Here is an 18590-nt window from a genome sequence, read left to right on the forward strand (position 1 = left end):
TCGTCTGTTTAAGTAAACAAAATATTTTTTTCATAAGAAATACATTAGGATTTTGATGGCCTGTGGGGCAAATCCCGGAGACATTTATTACAGGAATTGGTGAAAGGGGGCGTCTACACAAAAAATACTTAATTTTGACACCTCGTTTGTAGAAATCAGTCCATTATTAACGGAGGAGTAGTTTCGTAGAAATCACCTTCACGTATTATAAATAAGGATACTGATTGATTTTTGTGTTATGTGTTGTTTATGTTGCTAAAACCTACTAAAAAGGTGGGAGTCTTGGAGTCGTGGTTTTTTCATAAAATTAACATCAATATACAATCAAATTTGTATACGCAGACTGTTTTTGCTATCTCCGATCAATACACAATTATATTTTTCTGTGAAGAGCTTTGCTCCCAAAACAATAGTATGCCAAGTGAGAATTTGTTTCACATTACCAGTACTCATTTAACCCAAATCACTGATATAGATAAAGAAGAGGAATACAGTAATTACTACTTAAGGTTATAAAATACAGGTACAGTTTATTTACATTTAAATACTGCGAAAATGTACAAAAGAGGAATAAGAACCATCATTCAAAGAACTTCTATTACTAATATATGTTATGTTTTAAATACCACTAGTGATCTAAAGAGTCATAATCATCTGGCTCTCGCTTTCGTTTTAGACTGTTGTCTTCGTCAGTTTCAAATTTAACGGCCATTTCAATTTGTTGACTCCCTGCAGTTGCTATCTGTATCTTTGGCTTAGGCGTCATCATCGTTTGTGTTTGATGCATACCTGGAAATATAAAAAAAGTTATTTGGGAGTCGTTAGACATGTTTTTACTTGGTTGAACCTCGCTGGGGATAGGACTTGCCAAACCGGGACTGCATGGGCGTCTAACTGTTCTATAAGGAGGGGGGGGGGGGGGTTCAGGAGTCCTCTCCGGGAATAATTTAAATGTACAAAATGGTTCATTAAAAAATATTGTAACTACTAATTTTGCTTTATGTATTGTCAATTTATTGTTTTTGTTTGCATTTTTTTTAAATTGGTAAACATTTTGTTAATGTACGGTCTTATAGGGAGGGCTCGGGCTCCTCTTGCCCATATTGATGGATGCCCATGCAGGACTGTAATCTTGGCCAAACAAAGATTTGGCCATAAATAATTATGTACTATAAAACTTTGTAGATTTCAGCTTCTTGACTGCTAATTGCAAGTTATCTTAAGAGGGAAGTAGTTTCTGTGATGCGAAGGCTGAAGAAGGCCTCTCACCTGCAGGAGAGAACCTGATGACAGGCTTGGGTGTAGAGATAGACTGAGTACGAGGGACGGTTGTCAGACTTGCGTTGCTGGGTCGTTTGACCACATGAATCTGAGGGGCTTTCACTCCCATCTTGACTCCACCTTGCTGCTGCATAGAGTAACTGCCAGATGAAACAGCTGAATGGTTGAACTGCAAACACAACACCAAATCAGAATTAACAATATTTTTTTTAACTTTAAAAATCTTTGTTTAAACTATTGACTTTTAAATACTAGGGGAGACTTCTCGTATAACCAGCAGTAGGCAATTATTTTTATTCGAAATAAACATAGTTTATTGAGCTAATCAAATCAAACAAAGTGTGTAACTGGTAATATTCCATTTGCTGTTACAGTTTTTTTAAACTTTGATAAACTCATGCAAACTTTTATTAGTCAGCGGAGCACTGCTACAACTGTCAATGAATGCTGCTAGTTTTGACAATGCTCAGCTGTCACAATTGTGGGAGTGTCAGGGATACCGAATTTAGCATTTGTACTCATCAGTAAAAGAGCAAACCTTACTGTTTAACTTGTCATTCCAATAGCGAGAAACACTATTTATGTAACATAAATAAACAACCTGGTTAACTATAACCTACACTTTCCCTTCCTTTTCTGACCTAACTTCAAAACACTTGCAGCCACAAACCTGCATAAACCCGGATCTGCCTTCCACACATGCCTAAATAAGATGGCTCAATTTGTGTTTTCATATATCCGTTGTTTATTTTGTACCTTTGCATTCGCTTGTTCATTGTCTTTCTGTCTCTACTCCAAGTCAGCAGACGACATCACCATAGACCAAATTGCAACGCTTGAACAATCCAAGCGACATGGCAGTAGCAAAAGTATAGTATTGATATCATTGAATTGTTTAAAAGTGATTTTAGAACTTTTAAGCTGGGGTCTGCGTCCTAAATAAGTACCAACTCAGGATTGGTTCTATTCAGAACACCTCTTGTGTCCCTTGTTAAAGACACTATTGGGACTGATTTCAGAAATTAACTCAATCCCCTTCCAGACTAAACTTCCTACACACTTGAAAAGTGTGTTCCCAATTAAAATCAACACCTTAAAACCTAAGTCCAAGTATAGCTTAGGGTGTTTGTTTGTTGAATCTCGCCTGCGACCGCTAGAGTACTTATAGGAGCATTAGCAGCGTTCGGCCGATGGTGGCATGGTAGCTCAGTTTATCAGAGTATTTGTACAAAAATCTAAAATATAAAAACACTTACATTGAAAAAAATAACATGGTCAAACCTTATATGCTTTCCCTAAAATCAATCACAAATTAACATAAGAGAATACCTCTTGTGATGAAATTGTTCGACTATAAAGCTCAGAATAGCCTTTGGTTAAAGCTCCACCAACTAAGTCATTAGAGTTAATTAGGGATGGACGGGATTGAATTTTTAGTTCGGGACGGGACGGGACGGGATTTTTATTTCCTTCCCGATTTTCGGGACGGGACGGGATTTTTTCTGTGCATAAAAAGAAAGTCTTGAGTATTGCAGTTACCAAAAAAAAGACATACAAAATCAATTTTTACCGTTTGTGGTGCTGATCTATAAAAACCAAAAAATGGGTAACAATATACAGGTACCTATAGAAACTTGTGACTCGCGGTCACGGTGCGATCGTCAAAATGACCGCGGTCACGGGGTGATCGTCGGTATGACTCGCGGTCACGGGATGATCGTCGGTATGACTCGCGGTCACGGTGCGATCGTCGGTCCAATAATCGCGGTCACGTCGTGATCGTCGGTATGACTCTGCGGTCACGGGGTGATCGGTGGTATGACTCGCGGTCACGGTGCGATCGTCGGTCCAATAATCGCGGTCACGTTGTGATCGTCGGTATGACTCCGCGGTCACGGGGTGATCGTCGGTATGACTCGCGGTTATGGCGCGATCGTCGGTAGGACTCCACACGGTCATGTCGTGATCGTCGGTATGACTCCGCGGTCACGGCGCGATCGTCGGCAGGACTCCGCGGTCACGGGGTGATCGCCGGTATGACTTGCGGTCACGGCATGATCGTCGGCATGACTCCGCGGTCACGGCGCGATTGTCGGTATGACTCGCGGTCACGGCGCGATCGTCGGTAGGACTCCGCGGTCACGGCGCAATCGTCGAAATGACTTCGTCTCCTGCGTTCGCGAACCTATCGCTCGCAATAGCGGCGTCATCGGCACTCGTGAAGCCGCAAAATCGCCGACGATCGGACCAAATCCCGTCCCAAAAAATTCCCGAATCAAATGTAATCCCGTCCCGATAATCGGGAATATTTTTTTCCCAAAAAATTCCTGAAATTTCGGGACCCGTCCATCCCTAGAGTTAATCAATGTTTAATACCTTCTTGGGGATGGTGCTCTTCAGCCTGTAGTTGCATGAGTTGAGACAGTAGCGGTCGGGTGGTAGCCGTATCCCACAATGAGGCTTCACCAATGGCAGTGGACTGTTATTTTTCATTCTGGCAATCTCCAACAGAATCTACAGAAAAAACATGATGAAAAAACTTGAATGTTTATCAGATTCATTGAAGCAAGGTTGATTACCTGTGTAACTTTGCTAATGAATGTTGTTTGGATCCCTTATTCACTATTGTTATTCTAGGAATAGCTTGTAGCCTATTAAGCAAAGATCTCCTAAGAGATGTTCTGCTATCACAATAGTAAAAGCTCAGCCCAACACGACCTATTAACTTAACTTAACTGTAAAATACCTTAAAATTCGGTAAAAATCCAATATTCTTAGGTGAGCAATTTTTGCTTGTGTGTATGTTTGCTAGCTTGCACAAAGATCTCAAAACCGGCTTCGACAATTTCCTTTAAAGTTGTACAATTTATTTCTGCCCTAAAAAAGTGTTTCATGCAGTTAAAACTGCCAACAAAAATTATGTAAAAAAATTGTATTAAAAGTAAAAAAATTTCAACAGTAAGGATTATGGGTTACTACTTTGGCAACAAAATAGCAACGAAAATCGTCAACATAAAAAAAGGAAATAAATACAACCTGATTATAAACAAACTTTAAATCAAAGACGTTTTTTAATTATGACTGGGGGACAGTGAGATGATATCCTTACAACTGGAGTTGTGTAGTAGTAAACCGGCAGCACTGTTGATTTTGCTCTGTCCTCCTGGTACGATAGTTAACAAGACCAGGGTTAGGACCATTCCCATATGTACAAAAAACATAAAAATGCTATGAAGGTAGGTGTAGATGTACACGTAACAGGTATGTTAGCCATAAAAAGCATTCTTTTACTTGTATTTTGGTTGGCTGTCAGTTTAGTAAGAAACCAAAGCAGTGTTGTCTCGATCTTGGCGCTTCAAATTTATCAGTAAAATTCACTTATGCCGTACTCCAAGCTTTGCTTGAAACGTTCCTCGCAAAGGCCTTTAAGACCCATGTGGACAACAAATTCAAGGATGAGGCCACTTAACTCTTTAAAAAAACCTTCGATATACCAGCAGTATTACAGTAAAGGTCCTAATCAAGCTACTGTGATATACTATTTAAGGTTTGAGAATAGTGATTTACTAACATCCCGAGGAGGAGGTGTGGTGAAACTTCTGTCCAACTGCAAATGTACAGCCAACCGGACATCATCCAAGTCTAGCATCTTCTTTTTGGCATGGTTTGCGTAAACTTTAGCATCTTCCAACACACCAGCAACATATCCTGCACAGTTTTACTAAATATTAGTAACAGCAGGATTAGTTAAAGAAACTCTAAAACTAAATATTTTTTTAATTAAAATTCATATTGGTCATTAAATTACATGGTTTTAATTTTTAATGGAATTTGACTGCATTTCCTGCTAATCTGAACAGTTTGGTTATGCAAACAGGGTTCAGTCCCAATTACTTTGAAATAACAGGTAGACAATTTGTTGCAACTCAATTAGCCTATCAGTTACCGGTATCTTTACTTTTAGCATCAGAAATCTGTTTCATATGCTATGCATAATTCTGAAAGTAAATATCAACTGATTTATTTATAAAGATCAACAAACTTCAATGCAGTTCACTAACATTCTTTCCATAAAGACTACACATGGTGGATAAGAAGGATCCACAACAGAAATGATGACAATAAGGATTGCCCCTAGTTCACTTTTTTCATCCCTGAGGACCTAAAACATCAATTCAACTCTCCTCAATAATTTTAATTTCTAGTAAAAGGAATTCTAATGAGAACCCCTTACAACTATCAACCATGTATCTGAAAGAAATTACAATTTAACAAATTATAATAACTTTATTTTTTTAGAAATTATATTAAATAAATACAAGGGAATAGAGGGAACGAGATATTTGTAGACAGTGTAGGGAGCCTGTAAATTTGTATTAGAAAAAGTAAAACTAGTGTTATATAGTCAATGGTAAAACCTTTTGAATGTTGGATTTTATCTCTATCACATGGTATTTAAGTTTAACGTTTCTTATGGTATCATCATTAGGTTTTGATAGGGTCTATGTACCTAATTGTAATAGATATTTTTTTTTTTTATTATGCTCTAGTCTGTGGATGTATACAATATAATAAGAAGGCTAGATATTATTTTTTGCAGGCAACAATTCTAAGAATTGATTCCTCATATAACAACTTATGCAAAAGTTTTGTCTACTCCTACACTAGGTCTATGTTTAATTTAGTTTTCATAGATCCTCTAGAGTGTACTGTACCTATATAACAATCTTCTCATAGCTGGAACATCTACCCCTCAACATACAAGTTTACAAAGATACAAGTTTTTCATAAGATTAAGTTGGATAATTAGTCAGAGAATTTAGATACTGAACCCTCTAATGGAACCAGACTTAACTATTAGTGCAGTAGAAATAGTGTTGGAGGTGGAACTAATTGCAACATAAATTATTCCAGTTAGACATGGTAGGTAATACACTTATAAAAAACATACTAAAAATATACATTTGTACTATTACGCAAAATACGGTTTTTGGCCGCCATTTAAAAAAAGTGTAAAATTTTAAATTATTGTTAAAAAATCTGGTTTGTTATCAAATTATAGAAACCTTCATGTTGGAAAAGAATAAAATGGTTGAATTTAAAATATACTGTTAACAGTGATGGTGATGCACTATGGGCGACAAAGTGCGTTTAAAACAGTGGCATTTAAAAAGTTTTTTTATTTTTTAAGTTATTTTATACATTTAAAATTAGTTTTTTCCATTTTTGACCCTTAAAACATAAAATTTCCCAATTTCTCTCTAGACCTTTTTACAAGCTTAAAAAAACAAATAGTTTAGTAAATCAAAGTGTTTTCGTTCGGTTATTGGTAACGGAGGAAATTCAAAAATTTGAAATATAAAATCCCCATGTTATTTTTATGGAGAATACTGTAAAATGTTGTAGTTTGCTTGTTTATGGACATATTTTGATCAAACTTTGCAGATTTATTTATTTTATACTAAATAGTTAATATTTCAATAAAAACACACTTAATTAGTTTCCTTGTAGCAGCAAACCTAGGTACTCGTTTCGTTAAACCTAATGTTATTTATTAAATAGACTAGCAACATAGCCCATTGTGATTAAATACAACGGTCTCTAGTAAAATAATGATTATGAAATCCATACACCACTTTACTCACTAATATTTGGTACGGATTAAGCACATAACATTTGAATCACACACTTAACACAAGGAACACACTTTAAACACAAATGCAAATTGTTAACAACAATATTTAATAAAAAAAAATCAATTAAATCACAATATAACAATAAGCTGTTAAATTATAACACATTTTTCGTATGATTAGATTATGCATACTGGTAAATCAATTATTGCCATCTATTAAAATAATTGGTTTTTCTTTTTCGAGTCGGGTTTAGCTCTTCTACCCGATAGATTTTTTTTAATTTTTGCCTTAAACTGGGTTTACTTTATATACCTAACCAGCTATATAGCAGATTTGTGTAACATCTAGCAATGTTATATAACATTTGATAGAAGTAGAAAAAGTAACTTTTCAAAAGTGCATGTAGCAGATCCTGCTATAGCTAAAATTGTGCTATCCACCGGGAGTCGGTAAAGATCAAAAGAAATAAGTGCTACATCTAACATTGCTATATGTAGCAATGTTATACATATATTTTTTGTCTAGCATCTGCTATATATATAGCATTTATTGCCAACAGTGCACAGTTGTAGCCTCCTGGGTGCGGACGGTTTTGCTCAGCGATCTTTGTTTACAATGGAAGGACTGGAAACGGAAAGTGACAGTGCGTAGGATCGGGATGCAATTATAAACTTAATTGAACTGTTCCGTGGACAACCGGTGGTCATACGTAAAACGGATTAGAAGCTACCGTCGCCTTATTTCACGATTTTATTATGGATTGTTCCTCATCATTAAGTAAGGTCCCGTAATAAATCTGCTACACTGTACTTATTTCTCGAAGCAAAAAGCGGTCGAACCTAAAACTTGCTAAAATCTTCGCTTCCGTCTCTCTCTCTGACTTCCAAGATCACCACGATAGCTGCCACGAACAATGTCTTTTCAGCGCACATTTCGATACGGAATGCGAATGCTTTAAACTAAACGTATGGACGCACCACAGATTTGCCATCAAGCATCGGCATTCATTTTCGTGTATACAGTATTTCGAGTTATGCACAAACTGCCTCCCTTTACATTACTTATGGGAGTTAAGTTTTTTTTTCGAGTTCGTTTGGCTCTTTTACCCGATTTTCATAATTTTGGTCTCAAAACTATGGAATCACATATTTGTCATCAAGCATCATTATTAATCTATTAAATGTATTACTCTACGAAAACATTTTAATTTGATTTTTTGATTTTTTACTTACATTAAAGATGTATTCCAGCAGTTACATTATCCTATGTTTTTATCTAAAAACCTTCAGTGAAATACCAGCTTCCATTGGAATTATTGATTATTAAGATCGGTAGTACCTAAAGCACACTGTTAAATCACAAACAACCCAAAATCTTTTAAAATGGAGTTATTTATCCTCGATTTATAGTCAAAAGATCTTGCTTGCAACCTCAACAGTACGCTAACTGTCGACGATGACGGGTTTCACCTAGTAAATCTAAAAAAAATCAAACTTTTATAATTATTTGAAAATTTACATGAATTAAGCTTTCCAACGACCCATTAGTCAATAAAATCTGTCTATAGGTCGGCCGTTTAGAAAACGACCTGCGCGAAATTTTTAGCGCATGTAGGGGAGGTAACGGAGAGGGAGGGTACGTTCCCCCTCTCCGCCAATGGCCTTTTTCACAAGGTGTGTGGATAGTGACGTCACGTGCAAGCTGAACGTGTTTTATTTCACCAAATCATATGTTTTCTTGTAATTTCCCAAAGACTTTCGAATGACAATCATTACGAGTTAGCATTGAATATACAACACTATTAAGCGTTTTATATCCAATATAGTGTTGTATTCAATATTGAATATAGTCATAGTGTTATACAGTACAGGGTGCGGCAAAAAACCGAACCATTTTCTGCAGAGCACTGTCATAGATAAAACATACTCCCTTAGTAGATTTCTCATCCTTATGGAACAGCTGAAGACAATTTTATTGTTAGTTCATGTACGGTTTATGTAGAGGTCGTGTTTTGTTTACAATTTGTTTCCCGTTATTACAGCCATTTAAAACCTCGTTTAACCAAATAATACGATCTAATCATAAACAATAACTTGTCCCCTAGTTATACAGGGTGGGGCAATGAGAACGCCACAATTTGTTTTAGCTGTCACATGTTAATTGTTGCAACAACGAATGATCAGCTGTGCTTAAAAAATCAATTAAATTATGCCATTTTAGTAAATATTATGCCCGAGGCTATGAACACTGAGATTTTCATGTGCAAACCTATTTTGAAAATAGTGGTTCTTGTGCAAAAACCCACAGATTGTTTGGACCACATTCCATCCTTGGTCAACATGGCACTGTTCCAGATTGGAAAACAATAGTGAACTGGGTAAAATTATTTAGGATAAACCCTTAAACACTAAAAATAATCGGTGGGTGCCGCAAAACTCTTTGTACACCAGCAAATGTTGAAAGAGTCGCAGTAATTCAAAGTCCAAAGAGATTTGCCAGGAAGCTGTTGTTGTTGAAAGCTTTACGTTGTGGACAATTCTTAGCTTCGGTTCAAGCAAACTGTGGGGTGACTTTAAGAAAACCTCGAACTTCAAGTAGCTTATTAGAAACCCCCCCCCCCCTTCCAAAAAAAAGGAGCCAACGTAAAGCTTTCAACAACAACAGCTTCCTGGCAAATCTCTTTGGACTCTGAGTTACTGCGACTCGCACTCTTTCAACATTTGCTGGTGTACAAAGAGTTTTGCGGCACCCACCGATTATTTTTAGTGTTTAAGTGTTTATCCTAAATAGTTTTACCCAGTTCACCATTGTTTTCCAATCTGGAACAGTGCCATGTTGACCAAGGATGGAATGTGGTCCAAACAATCTCTGGGTTTTAGCACAAGAACCACTATTTTCAAAATAGGTTTGCACATGAAAATCTCAGTGTTCATAGCCTCGGGCATAATATTTACTAAAATGGCATAATTTAATTGATGTTTTAAGCACAGCTGATCATTCGTTGTTGCAACAATTAACATGTGACAGCTAAAACAAATTGTGGCGTTCTCATTGCCCCACCCTATATAACCAAACAGTAAAGCACAAATCAAGAAATTAACTCTAAAATAATGGAAACAAAGTTTCATTGACACTAGCGCCTTTGTGTCACGTACATGAACTAGACACGAAAAACGTGCTTCAAAATTTACAATGGGATGAGAAGTCTACTTGTGTTGGCTAGTCTATGGCACTGTTCAGCGACAGGTTGTCTGAAAGTGGTGTGAGTATGCTCGTTGGAAAGCCTACACAATACCATTTTTTCTAGTCATAGAGCAGTGGTCGCCTGAGCTACGTGCGGTTGTTATGGAGTCGTTTTTAAAAAGTATTGAATTCATTCATTGCAACTCAGCAGCATAAGCAGTTTCGTGCATTCTTTCAATTAAGGCGACATGGAGATGTTCCGTTGCGTATAACAAAAATGCGGTGGGTTACTAACTTTAGAACAACGGCTTCTGCGTTGAAAAGGAAGCTGAAAGGCCGACCAAAGTCAGATCGGATGCCAGACAACGAACATTCGACTGAGTTCGTACTGCTGTGGAAAACAGTCCTCGCAGGCCCACCCGAAAACAAGCGGCTTGCCGAACATGTCTAACTGCTCAGTTACACGAATTTTGAGGTTAATTTTCATCCCTACAGATTAGTTAGAATAATTATCTGTTTAATGGTGTTTATCCATATAGATAATCACGACGGAACCTCTCCAAGCAGAATTAATAAATAAAAGCACGGAACTGCCACTGAGTTCAGATTCAGATTCAGAAACACTTTATTCAAGATTTACATTTTACAAATATAAATGCAGAATTGCGTCAATAACTAGTTGCAACATAGACTAAGCAAAACAAGTCTAGACTCCTCATCTTATTGTAAATATTGTAGCTTTGTTTTCGTGTCTAGTTCATGTACGTCCACACTGATCGCTGGGGTAGACACCATTTTGTTTCTATTATTTTAGGGTTATTTTCATGATTTGTGCTTTACTATATGGTAATATAACTAGAAGACCAGTTATTGTTTATGATTAAATCGTGTTATTTGGTTAAATGAGGTTTTAAATTACTGAAATAACAAGAAACAAAATGTAACAAAATGTATTTGTTTTTTAAGCTCTACAGAATGGTTTAGAAAGAAATTGTGAAATTTTGCGTTTTTAGGGTCAAAAATGGGAAAACCCTATTTTTACCCCATAAAACAGCCCATAAACGGACAATCATCACGAATCTCGCCGCGATTAAGATATAGCCGCAATCACAAAGAGTCATGGAAGCTGAGATAATCGCAGGAGATTATCGCGGATGTTGCCACGATTGTGTAAGACGCAAATAACGTGACTGCAATTAGCCTATAATGGTGTTGCCACCATCACAAGTAACGATCACACATCTTAGTGACGGCCTTTTAGTGAATTTCCTATATAGGGTATAAGCTATCACCGTAGTACTCATGGTAATACCTCTGGACCCGGGATGGCAAGGCGTATAAAAGAAGGTGTGTGCACGCACATCCCCCACTCCTCCAATCAGCCAATCAAGTATTTACTGCTTTACTTTTTTTTCGGTTAAATAGTAGTGTTATATTGTATAACACTACTACAGTATATTCATTCAGTGTTGAATACAACGCTATTTTGGATATATAAAACTAAATAATAGTGTTTTAAATTCAATGCTGATTCCTAATGATTGTCATTCAAAAGTCTTTGGAAAATTATAAGAAAACATATGATTTGGTAAAATAAAATGTAAAATAAAATAAAGGGTGGTGGTGGGGTGGCAGTGGAGTGGGGGAAGAGCCATATTCTGTCTCACTACCACAGCTCGGTATCTCTCTCTCGCACCAATGCTACGAGGAGGACGCTTTCTAAGCGGCTGACCTATAGTAAAACTATATATATTTAGTTGTACAAAGATTTTTTAAATTGAATTATTAGATTTCATTGAAAATCAATTAAGACAAATGTAAAATTATTTAGTCTGCAGGTTTACTGCGGCAAGGGTATTTTGTACTACGATCGTATTTCTAAATAGCGCTTCTAACCACTGTTATAACATTTTTCAGCATTAAATTTCCTATAATTTTATACCCAAAAAGTTATTTTTACGAATATTAAAATTTTGACACTTTTTTCAAGATGGCGGCCAAAAAACGTATTTTGCGCCACAGTACAGATGTATATTTTTAGAATGTTGGTTAGAAGCATACTACTTACCATTCACAGCAAGAATCATTTGTGTTGCAATTAGTTCCACCTTAAGCTATATTTTCAATTATTTCTACTGCACTATATATTGGGATGTTTAGGCAGTCACTGCAAGTGAAGGAGTTCTGATGCAATCAGCCAATTTCCAATAATTGGTTTTCAGAGTCCAGCAGAGATTTTGTTTGGGGTATGTAATAATAGCAGAAGTTCAGGGTGAAAAGGGTAGGACTAAAGGAAGAAAGTCTAATGAAGCAAAAATGTATCCCTACACAGCAATTTGTCAAAACAGCCTAGATCTGTAATGTTTTTACATTTTTTTTATATTATAGAAGCAACTGTAATGTTTATAAAAGTCTCCAGCAAAATTAAAACATTCATAGCAAAGCAAGTGATGAGGACATCAAACATGAAAATTTTAGACCACTTAAAACACTTCTGCAGCTTAAAATATTCATAAACAAGCAAACTAAAACCGCTTAGGCCTACTGATTCTTCATAAGAATAACATGGGAATTTTTAATTTACAATTTTTAGAATTTTTACCGTAACTATTAGGCGCATAATAACACTTCAATATACTAAATTATTTGTTTTTTGAGCTCTACAAAATAGTTTATAAAGAAATTGCAAAACTTTATGTTTTGTACCCCATAAAACCAAGCTCATAAACCCCCGTTCCCATAGTCCGATTATGCTGGTTCGCAAACTCGTCCGAATTAATGTAGGTTTACACATTTATACCAAATTTAATCAAAATCGGATCATTTTTGCTAACGGTCATATGAATTTTGAACGGATGGTGTTTTTGGTCTCTGGGGACCTCAAAACGAAAAAGTAAATCGGTCCAGGTCTGACCATGAGTACTACGGCAATAGCTTATTCCCTATATGGGAAATTCGCTAACATAAAATGAAACTTCAGAATCTCATCTTACCATTGATAGTTTTAAGAGTTATGTCATTTCACCGACTATATCTGTGCGTAACATTTTAGTCGCCCGCCACTCCAGCAACAAATTTTGAAAGCATCATTTTTGGTCTATATGCCACTTCTAATAGGGTTAAGTTACTGAAAAATTCCCTAAGTTTAAGCGTACCCTAGGCTATATTTAGTATAAGTTTTCAGGGGCAAACTAAGTTGTTTAAGTTAAACAGCTCCACTTTTAGGTTAGGTAACTCAACTCAGAACATAGCATAGAAGCCTTACTCTTTTTTACTAAATAGGACGTACTTTGTAGACTATTTGCCTAGCCTACCTTAAGTTAATGGTAGGCGAGAAATTCCTTAACTTACAGTTGCTTCTATAATATAAAAAAAATGTAAAAACATAGAACCAATAAAAAAATAGCCTACCCAACTTTTCATCAAATAAGTTAAGTTAGGTATGATTAAACAAACTAACGGTATTTATTACGAATAACGTGATCATGGGAACCTATATAACGGATATTTATATATCACCAGCAACTTGATTTTTTGCTGAAATAACGGTGCAAAAGATTTTCTGCGCTCACAAATATTAAGGGAGTTACGGCTGTTTTAATTTTCATTTAGCCTACTTTGTTCTATTGACCTAGAACCAATTTGTTAGCCTACGCAATTTTCTCACCAGATACTTGATATACTTGCTATTACGTTAATTCTAAGTGATTAAAGTAGAAGACTCACTTTTTACCTGGAAATAACGGTACAAAAATGTCTCCGAGGCCAGGAATATTACCGTAACTAAGTTTGTTTAAGGTACCGTACCTAACTTAACGGAGACTTACTGGACTATGACAATATTAACTCCGCTTAAAATGTACAGATCTAGATTTTTAATTCATATTGTTTCGGTTTTCCATTCTGTATGTTTTATTTTCAATATTATCAATAGAGTGCGAATTAATGAGCTGATGTCACCTGTCTGCCATGTTATCTTTTGGGACGTCTGTCACTAAACAACACCACTTACGCGACGTTGCCAATTGTACCAGGCCACGGCCTGTGGTTAAAGGTGGCCGTGCATACCTTCTTATCGAGTTAATTTAAGTAGGCCTACAAGATAAAATCCAGACTAACTTAATATGGGAATAGCTGGTTATATTTTTTGGGGTAGAAGGAACTAAGTTAGTAGCACCTAATTTTTATTGCTGGCGTGTTGGTTGCGCTGTTAGCTGTTACTTGTTAGTTGTCAGAGCTCAAGAGCCGTTGATTATAGCCTACACTAAAGTCCACCAGTGCTAACATTGTTTAAATTGTTGTAAATACGGTAATTATTTTTTTCATTGTAACTCCCAAAAAATTAGGCTGGTTTTGAAATGCACTGCTGTGTTTAAAGCTCCAAACAACTATGTTTATCGCTTAGATTTTTATTACTAGGCTACTAATTTTAAATTTCACTTCCTCTTTGGTCCTTAACCCTCCGAGTGTTATTTGTTGAAGCTTCGACACATAACACACTTTGTGTAGTGTTTTGTATCAAAATTTCGACTCACAAACACTGTTTACGGCGAAGGCTCTATGACTGACAAAATCGGATTGAACTGGATCGAGTTAGGTATCGTTTTATTTGGCAGATTCTAAGCTTTCTCCCGAGGTCTGTCTCTAAGCGCTTTTTTTTCTCGAGCCGATCATAAATGTAGCAGACAGCAGACATGCGTATTTGTAAACAGCTTGGTTAACCTCCCACCAATGACTGATGTGTTTTATTACGTTTATCATTGTTTTAGTGTTAAAAATCAAAAGTAGTGATATACGTGGTGGATTATAAGAATATTTAAGTGATTTTGAAGGGCTGGTTGATGATCCTGAAGAAGTAAGTAGTGATATTGATGTAAATTATCAGCCAGATTCCTAGCTATGGTTAGGCTATGCATTCTTAGCTAAACGCTACTACTGAAATCTGTTTTTTGCCCATAACTTATTTATTTGCAAATCTACTTCCTTTGGCCTATATTATTATATATTTGTAATCCTCATAAAAATTAGAACAAAGTGGCTATTTTCAAATATTTATAGGCCTATAATTTATACAATTTCATTGAGCGCGAACTTATTTTTTTTTTTAATTTTCCAAAATACTTTTTTTTACCTAAAAATTTTTTTGAAACAAATTTGCCTTATGTTTTATAGATTGAAGCCCATGATTTTCCAAACAAAATGGTATATAGAACAGTATAATTAACATTGTTTTTAAGCTTCTCAGATCCGTTTCAATAAAACCTTGCAAATGCGCAAATAATAGGCAGACATTAAGGCCAAAACTAGGGACACTCGGAGGGTTAAAGTAATAACAATCAACAGGTACTAAATTGAAAATAACATATCTGCCAAAGGATTTCCTGACAGAACGCCTAATGAAAAATTCTAAACAAGCTCAAGCAAGTCATTAAAAAGTAGATTCCTCCGAAGTAATATCGATATTCGATATATCGATAGGCCTATTTGGATCCGATACTATCGTGATATCGATACTAGAGGCTGGAATCGTTTCGATAGCTAATACAGTAGAGTCCCGCAAACTCGGCACTCGATAACCCGGCAGTCTGGATAACTCGGCCATCACCTGGCTCAGAAAATTAGTGATTTTTTGAGTCTGAGTTAAACATGGACTCAAGCCAGCTCAAGTCAAATCATTCTCAGCTCGTACAAATGGTTTTTTGTACTATATCAGATGACTTGATACTAACTTGCAATAAAAATATAAATAAAAGAGGTAGTTAATAAGCTTAAAAATGGTACGGTATTGTTCTTGTTTTTAACCCTAGTTCCCGATAACCCGGCATTTCACAAACTCGGCACCCTTCCAGTCCACATTACGCCGAGTTTGCGGGACTCTACTGTATCGATAGATTGCTGATATCGCGACAACCCTAATCCTAACTTCTTAGCTGGATTATGTCTGATCATATGAACTACAAAGTAAAGAAAATATTCCCTGAAATACCATTTTACCGCCATTAGTATGTCAGAATGACCAATCTACTCACGGCAATATACATTTAATTTGGGTACGGAGAAGTTAAACTGGGAGCGGCCAACATGGGCCTAAGTTAGCCCAATTTGATAGGTTAAGAGAAAAAGTATCCTATCCTACAAATTAATTTTGGCCTTAAGACTTACGATATGTGAATTCCAAAAGCTGGTTAATAACACGTGGCTCGTACTCAGTAATTCCGGCTTCTTTTAAAATTGAAGTGATCACTTGAGCATCTTTGGGCAACTGCTTCTGTTGGGCCGACGTCATAGCTGCCATCTTGTTTTGTTTTGACGTCGACCAGTGTTTCCACACGACCAAAAAAATAATCCCGCTTACTGGGTTGAGAAATCCCGTTTTATCCCGCTTTTAAATTGGTGAAAAATCCCGTTTTATCCCGCATGATTTTTTTGGTACAATTCCTTGTATTAAACTTTACGTATCATTTTTATAAGTTGTTTAAACATCACTATTATATTTTGCTACAGTATTTAAACAATTTGAGTTAGTTTTTCTCTAAAATTGAGTAGAAAAAAATATAAATACTCGTCACAGCCGAAAATCCCGTTTTATCCCGCATCCCGCTCAAGGTCTAAAAATCCCGTTTTCGGGATAATAATCCCGCGAATGGAAACACTGACGTCGACGTCGCTGGTCTGGTCGCTCTTCCTTCCCATCCCAGAATCAGATCCAGATGCTCAAATTGGCAAACTTGACAGTGTTGCCAGTTAGATTGTATTCTTGATATTTCCCTACTAAATTCCCTAATTATAAATTCCCTACCAATCAATACATTTAGGAGTTTTAAATCAATTGCGGTACTGTAATTAGTTTCTGCTGATAATAGAAATAAAATTTTATATATTTTCCTCCAAAAAATTAATTATAGTTGCCATTTCCATAACTCAAAGAAAAGTTCCCAATGGGTCGAATTTTTCGTTGATTTTATAATATAAACATTCTCAAGAGCTCTAAACATTTATAAGATAAATTATTATAATTTTACCATTTGACTTATTACTTACGCTACAATTTGTAATATTTGTTTGTACCAGTTTTCTTATTTTCCCTTAATATTCACGTTCAATCGATTTAAGACTCTCTAAAAAAAAAATGCAACGATGTGTACACGAGTAACGTGTAGGCTTCAGCAAATAAATACCTAAAAACGACTTGATTTCATTAAATGAACCACTAAAACAATATATATTGAATATAAATCGTGCTTTTCAAGATAAAAAAAGTGCAGATTTGTGTACGGAAAACTCTGCAGAAGCATTTCTGGAACTAGAGTTCTTCTTTGGTGAAAATGTTAAGCTAATAAAGCATATATTCAAACACCCCCCCCCCCTCATATAATATAGGATAGAAAATTAACTCATACTTAATCTCGAACTACTAAATATTGTATAATCTATCTTTAAAACCATTGATTATGTACAAAAAATCCCCTCTGGTGGGGCATCCAGTAATAGAAATCAATGGGAAATTCCCACATCTGGTAACACTGCTCACCTGCTGCGTGCGGCGCGCGGCGCTGCGCCGTTGCCAACAATGACTTGATTCAGTCCACTCCACTCCGAAATATCGACTTTTCTCTATTTTTAGCCATTGCTCTATGTTGCCACGGCCGCCTTTAACTACAGGCCGCGACCTGGTAGAATTGGCAACGTCGCAAGTGGTGTTGTTCAGTGACAGACGTCCCATAAGATAAAATGGCAGACAGGTGACATCAGCTAATTAATTCGCACTTTATTGATTTAAATTTAAATTTATGGACATAAATTTATTAAAATATTGAAAATAAAACAATGATAAAACATACAGAATTGAAAACCGAAACAATATGAATTAAAAATCTATATCTGTACATTTTTAGGGGAGTCAATTATTGTCAAAGTCCAGTAACCATGGCAAAAAACTGATATTAACAATTTTTTGTACTATATATTGTTGAGTTTTATTTTGTTATTGTGACTTTTTTTAACTGTAAAAAAAATATGTATTGTTGACATTTGTTTATATACTTAAATATTTTTTTAATTAACTTCTGTGATAGAAATCTAAAGACGATTTAAAGACTGCTTCTTATTGATATTGGTTGTTTTCTTAAGACAAGCAATTCATGTTTGCTATAAATTGTACCTGACGATGGCCTATACATTTCTGTAATGTTTTCGGCAATAAATGTTTCTGATTTCTGACCAATCTTTCGTAAATACACAAATACCATTAGCTGCTTACAAACAAAACAGTTGTTACAACACCACGTTGCCAGTTCGAAGGCCGCGGTCTGGAGTTAAAGGAGGCCGTGATTTTGATCAATGATTTTTTATCGAATGAAATAATTAATTATGTATTTATTGTGTTTTTATTAAAATTTATTTGTTTTAAAAACTAACTGTTTGATAACATACTTTTGGTATGTTAAAATGAAATTTTTAACATACCAAGAGTTGGGGTTCTAAAGTGTG

At 35.8% G+C, this 18590-nt stretch overlaps 2 protein-coding genes across 2 annotated transcripts in view; one reads left to right on the forward strand and one right to left on the reverse strand.

Annotated features, from left to right (window-relative positions):
* The window catches only part of LOC128986413 (potassium voltage-gated channel subfamily H member 8), a 348552-nt gene that overhangs the window by 278873 nt on the left and 51089 nt on the right, over window positions 1-18590 (forward strand). The window lies entirely within an intron of this gene.
* LOC128986410 (transcription initiation factor TFIID subunit 9) lies at window positions 510-16796 on the reverse strand. The gene is made up of 6 exons (XM_054406771.1): window positions 16754-16796; window positions 16263-16407; window positions 4853-4989; window positions 3658-3795; window positions 1270-1450; window positions 510-789 (listed from the first exon to the last, which is right to left on the reverse strand). The coding sequence occupies exons 2-6, from the start codon at window positions 16393-16395 to the stop codon at window positions 629-631; spliced, it is 750 nt and encodes a 249-aa protein (XP_054262746.1). The 5' UTR covers window positions 16396-16407; window positions 16754-16796; the 3' UTR covers window positions 510-628.

Source organism: Macrosteles quadrilineatus, unplaced genomic scaffold, assembly GCF_028750875.1.
Source record: "Macrosteles quadrilineatus isolate MER2022 unplaced genomic scaffold, UCM_ALF_1.0 Scaffold_2__2_contigs__length_208266976, whole genome shotgun sequence".
Classification (NCBI taxonomy): domain Eukaryota; kingdom Metazoa; phylum Arthropoda; class Insecta; order Hemiptera; family Cicadellidae; genus Macrosteles; species Macrosteles quadrilineatus.